Raw genomic sequence first — 6,076 nt, 5'->3', positions numbered from 1 at the left:
TGATTGTAGCCATTCTGACAGGTGTGAGGTGGTATGTTATTGCAATTTTTTAAAAAATAAATAAATAAACATTTTTTTAAAAAAAAGGACAAGATTTCGCCCGCAGACCACACAGAACAGGCAGAGCCGAAGCATACAATGAAGCCACCACACCTCTCAGCACTAAGCTGCCCTCTTCCTTCCATCCGTAAACACGCTAAACCAGGAGCAAAGGACAAAACCCCCCCTGGGAACATCCCATAAAGCACGTCTCAGTCACGAGCGAAGGTTCTACCTGGTACTTGTGTTCTCACAAGGCTGAGATTTCCTGCTTTGTAATTTTGAATATCTACTTCTTAAATACGTGACAAAAGTATGAAGGCGCCAGAACAGGATCATTCCTGAGTGCCTGGCATGCACACCTGGCCCAATGGGCACAGAGCAGCCCGTCCCCACACTGAATTCCCGCTACGTGATGACGTTCTACCCAAATAAATGCATCCTATTCACGACATACAAGTGCCATAGGTCTGCAGATGAGGAAAGGGGAGCGCTGGCTAGGGCAATGGGGCTGTCTCCAGAAGCTCCTTTCATACTACAGCTGAAAGCACCTGCCAAGGGGACAGTTGCTGCTCGACACAGGACAAAGGGTTTAATCTCACAGAAATCGGTAGAGGTCCTGAGGAGCACTCTGAACCCTTTGAAATCTCACAGGGAACGCTGTACGCAGGCACAGGCGCACGTTTTTCCAGGATCAGAGATCCAAAGCCTTCACCAAGGAGCCTGGGACCAAAAAACGCGTAAAACTCACTGTTGTGTACCCGCCTCACCAGGAAACCCACCGCTGTCCCTGGGACACACACACACACACACGTGCAGCTGACACATGTGGGCAATAGAAGACACCAGTCCTGGGGAAGGGCAAAGCCCCGCACCTCACCTGGCGAGCTCTGCGCAGCCGAGAGGCTCTCACACCCTCCACGTGCTCTGTGTTCACTCCCGCTCTCAGGCCGTCCTCTGTGGACTGAGGCTCTTCATCGTGTTTCAGCTTCAGCTTCTCTAACACCCAAGTCAAGACCACGTGGTGAGAAGCACCCTCTTTCTGCAGCTGCTCCTCCAGGCCCGGCAACTCCAGGCCCCGCAAGGTCTGCATCTCAGACAGGTAACGCGACTCCAAAGCGTACAGGCGTGACGCGTGTCTGGTCTCCAAAGCACTGATTTCCGCAGCGTGTTTTGTCTGCAGCTTACCCACAAGGGCTTCTGAGAGAGCCCCCCACTCTCGCTCCAAAGAAGCCCTTAGCGCGTCCACCTCGGCCTGGTGCCGGGTCTCCAGCTCCGCAGTCAAAGACAGGACGTGCTGCCGGTGTCTCTCCTGGAGCAGCTGGAGCTCGCGGGCGTGCTTCTCCCGGGCCTCCCGCAGGAAGGCGTCTTGCTCTGCGGCAAATTTCTCTGTGATTTCTCGATGTTCTTCTAAAAACCTGCTCTGGGCCAGCTTCAGCTGGAGGGCACAGTCCTCCTTCAGGTGGTCCCGGTCCATGGGGGCCAGACCACCGCCCAGCTCCCGGCCACACTGGCTGCACTGCAGAGACTCGTCCCCCAAGAGCCCCAGCTCCAGCTGCCTCAGGCGGCCCTGCTGCTCCATCAGCGACCCCTCCAGGTCCAGGATCTGGGCCGCCTGCTGGTCCTGCAGCTGCCTCATTTCGGCTTCTCGAAGCTCAAACCTGTGCATCATGGACAGCTTCTCGGACTCAGCCTGCTCCTGCAGCTCGAGGAGCAGCTGCGTCAGCCTCTCTTCGTCCCCTCTCCTCGGGTCCTCACTCGTGACTTTCCACTCAGCCTCTCTCTCGCCGAGTTCTCGTCTCATTAGCTCAAACTTCTCCTTAGCGCTCTTCAGTGCTTCCTGGTGGGCTTCAACTGAAGTACATTTCACTTGCTCAGAGTCCTCTTCTAGGCGGATTTCATGCTGCAATTTCTCGTGTAAATTTCTATTTTCTACTTTTAAGAGGTCGATTTCTTCCTTGAGCTCCGTGAGAAGAAGCAGGAGATGAGCCTTGTGCATGGTTTCCAGACCCAAGTCTCCGGCTGCCACCTCCAAGGCTGTGCTGTGTGCACACAGGAGGGGCACCTGGGCGAGCTCTTGGCCGGGCTCTTCCGAAGGCCCCGCATGCTGCTCCCCTTCCAACACCTGGGTCCCCGCGAGGCCCGCCTCCTGCTGGACTTCCTGGGAGGACTTCCCCGCTGCTAGTTGGTGCTGGTGGTTTTCTTCTAGCTGTGTGTGCAACCCCAGTGTCTCCTTGTGCTGCTCCAGCTGAAGGCCAAGTTCATCAAGACGGTCTCTTCCTTCTCCTTCAGACGTCTCTTCTGAACAGGCACTGATTCCCACAGCCTCCGGCGGGGAGCTGTCCTTCCCGTCCTGCAGCCGCTGGTGTAACAGGGTCGGGTCCTCCTGGTGGCCCCTCTCAGCCTCCCTCAACTTCTCTTCAGAAGAGATTCTCAGCTGTTCCAGTTCAGACTCGTGCCTGGTTCTCTCCTGCTGCTGCTGCTGCTGCTGCTCTAAGTCCCACGTCAGGTGTTCCAGCCCCTCCACGTGAGACGCTCGGGCCAGGAGCTGCTTGGGTAACTCGCTCGGCTCCTGCCCGCTGGACCTCGCAGACTCCAGCTGGGCCCCTAGGCGCCGGATCTCCTCCTGTGACTGGGCCTGCAGCTCTGCGTACGAGGCGTGCAGGTCCTCCAACTCAAGCTGCTTTTCCTTTTCCTTTTCTCTGAATTTCAGCTCCAGGTCTTCCACGTACTGGCAGTGTTCCAGCTGCAGGTCCGCGCGTAACTTGCTCAGGGCCGCCTCGTGCTGAGCCTCCTGAGTCTGAAGGGAAAATTCAGCCTGATTTTTGTCTTGAAAAACCTTCTCCAACTCAGCCTTCTATTCTGCCAATTCTTTCTTAAACTGGTTTTGTAAATTCTCCAGTTCTGACCGATGCCTTTCCGATAATTCTTGGCGTAGGTTTTCTAAGCACAATTCTCTCTCGGATTCCCAGTCTTGCTTCAGGGTCTCTATCATCTGGGCATTTTTCTCCATTTCTGATTGTAGCTTCTCCTTCAGCTCAGCTGCCTCCTCCCGGACCAGCTCCAGCTCCCGGCACGCGCGGCTCTGAAGCAGGGCCCGCTCCTGCGCGTGCCGCCCGGCGAGCTCGGCACGCAGCTCGGCCAGCGCCGCCTCCTTCTCGCGCTGCAGGTGCGCCTGCGTCAGCTCCAGCCGCGCCGTGTGCATGTCGCTCAAGCTCAGGAGCAGCACTTCCAGCTCCAGCTCCTTCGTCATTACCCCAGGCTGCTCCGGACCGTCGCCTTCCAGCTTCTGCGGCGTCCCCGCTCCACCGGGCTCCTGCAGCTGAGGGACTCCTGCGCCATCAGGGGTGTCGCTGCACGACGTGTTCTTGCCAACGTCCCGGCCTCCCAGGAGTCCGCTGGCCTCGGCCTCAGCTACCGGACTCTCCTCCTGGTCAGGCGCATCGACAGCCGCGCCCTTCCTCTTCGCCGGCGTTTTCTTCGAATGCGCACAGTCACCTTTTGTTTTTCTCTGTCGGAAGTGAGCAAGCTTCGCTCTCCCGGCCTCCACTTTTCTGCGCCGCTGCTGTTGCTCATCTTCTTCCATCTTACTCCGGGGCTCTTCGCAGGTCGCCGAGAGGTGGCGGGGCCGATGCGGTGCCCTGTTATTGCAATTTTGATTTGTATTTCTCTGATGATTAGTGATGTTGAGCATCCTTTCCTCTGCCTGTTAGCCATCTGTAAGTCTTCTTTGGAAAAATGTCTATTCAGATCTTCTACCCCCTCCCCCCTTTTATTTTTTGACCATGCCACATGGCTTGCATTATCTTAGTTCCCCGACCAGGGATTGAACCCTGGCCCAAGGCAGTGAAAGCACCAAGTCCTAACCACTGGACCACCAGGGAATTTCCCTCTGCCCATTTTTAGATTGGGTTGTTTGTTTGTTTGTTTTTTGATAGTGAGTTTTATATATTTTAGATATTAACCCCGTATCAGTAATATCATTTGCAAATATATTCACCCATTCAGTAGGTTGTCTTTTAATTTTTTAAAAAGTTTTGTTTTTATGTGGACCATTTTAAAAGTCTTTATTGAATTTGTTACAATATTGCTTCTGTTTTATGTTTTGGTGTTTTGGTCATGAGGCATGTGGGATCTTAGCTCCCCGACCAGAGATCGAACCTGCACCCCAGCACTGGAAGGCAAAATCTTAACTGCTGGACCACCAGGGAAGTCCCCTCTTTTCATTTTTTTGATGATTTCCTTTGCTGTGCAAAACCTCTAGCTTTATTTTGATTAATGTTAGCATGCAATATCTTTCTCTGTTGCTTTAATTTGATCTATTTGTGTCTTAAAATTTTTTTTTGTTTAGTTTGAATCCACAGCTTTATTTAGAAATAATTAATATATAACATTATGTAAACTTTAGCTGTACTGTGTAATGATTTGATACACATATATATTAGAAAATGATTACCACACAAGATTAGTTAATACATCCATCATCTCACACAATTACAGTTTTTTATTGTAATATAATGGACATATAACATATCAGTTTCAGGTGTACAACATAATGATTTGATATATATGTATACATACGTACATATTTATATAACAAAATGATCATTATTATAAGTCTAATTATATCCATTACCACACAGTAACAATTTTTTCTTGTGATGAGAACTTTTAATATCTACCCTCAGCAGCTCTCAAATATACAGTACACTATTATTAACTATTTTCACCATACTGTACATTATTGTCTCCAGGACTCTTTTATTTTATAATTGGAAGTCTGTACCTTTTTTAAAAAATAAATGTATGCATGTATGTATTTATTTATTTATGGCTGCATTGGGTCTTTGTTGCTGTGCGTGGGCTTTCTGTAGTTGTGGCTAGCAGGGGTTTCTTCATGGCGGTGCAGGGGCTTCTCATTGTGGTGACTTCTCTTGTTGTGGAGCACAGACTCTAGGCATGTGGGCTTCCGTAGTTGTGGCACACGGGTTCAGTAGTTGTGGCTCGCGGACTCTAGAGTGCAGGTTCAGTAACTGTGGCGCAGGGGCTTAGTTACTCCGTGGCATGTGGGATCTTCCTGGACCAGGGCTCAAACCCATGTCCCCTGCATTGGCAGGCAGATTCTTAACCACTGTGCCATGAGGGAAGTCCCAGAAGTTTGTATCTTTTGACTCCCTTCACCTCATTCAACCACCCCCACCCCCATGGTTGGAAACCACCAATTTGTCTGAGTTCAATTTTTTCCTTCTTTCTTTTTAAAAATTTCAAATATAAGTGAGATCATACAGTATTTGTCTTTCTCTGTTTGACTTATTTCACTTAGCATAATGCCCTCAAGGTCCATCCATGATGTTGCAAATGGCAGTGTTTCCTTCTTTTTAGGGCTTAATAATTTTCCATTATATACACATATGAAGGTCTATACAGATCCTTTTCCCATTATTTAATTGAATTATGTCTTTTTGCTATTGAGTTGTAGGAGTTCTTTATATATTCTTGATATTAATCCCTTGTCAGAAATAATTGATATATAACATTGTGTAAATTTAAAGTGTACATTTCTCTCTACCTGGAGATAGTAGCATTTCACAGGTTAAATGCTCCCCCTTTTGTTTCCCCCCTACTCCCTCCCAGACTTTAGATTCCAATGGTAAGTAAGGTTTTGTTACATGTACTTCTGAACAACTGGCTATAAATCAGAGGTTCCCGTGATTTCCTCCTTGGTTTCCATTAATTTGCTAGAGTGGCTCACAGAACTCAGAGAGACATTTTACTTACTAGATAACCAGTTTATTATAAAAGGGCAAGGTATAGGGAATAGACACTGCACTTCCATGTCCTCTCTGAGAGCGTCACTCTTCCCAAATCTCCATGTGTTCACCAATGCAGAAACTCTCTGAACCCCACCCTTCTGGATTTTTACGGAAGTGTTATTTCATAGACATGATTGATTAAATTGTTGGCCACTGGTGCTTGATTCAGACTCTCTCCCCTCCCTGGAGGTCAGTGGGGGTGAGACTGAAAGTTAGGTAGGAGG

General features: G+C 49.6%; 1 protein-coding gene across 1 annotated transcript; it reads right to left on the bottom strand.

Annotated features, from left to right (window-relative positions):
- Positions 1 to 328: 328 nt before the first annotated feature.
- LOC132491689 (pericentrin-like) lies at positions 329 to 3,632 on the bottom strand. Its single transcript, XM_060100523.1, is given in 3 exon segments — positions 329 to 481; positions 576 to 762; positions 915 to 3,632. Coding segments are annotated over 3 exon segments (3,051 nt in total). The 5' UTR covers positions 3,626 to 3,632.
- Between the last annotated feature and the right edge of the window lie 2,444 nt (positions 3,633 to 6,076).

This window comes from Mesoplodon densirostris, chromosome 6 (assembly GCF_025265405.1).
Source record: "Mesoplodon densirostris isolate mMesDen1 chromosome 6, mMesDen1 primary haplotype, whole genome shotgun sequence".
Classification (NCBI taxonomy): domain Eukaryota; kingdom Metazoa; phylum Chordata; class Mammalia; order Artiodactyla; family Ziphiidae; genus Mesoplodon; species Mesoplodon densirostris.
This window is presented reverse-complemented; position numbering and strand designations above follow the sequence as displayed.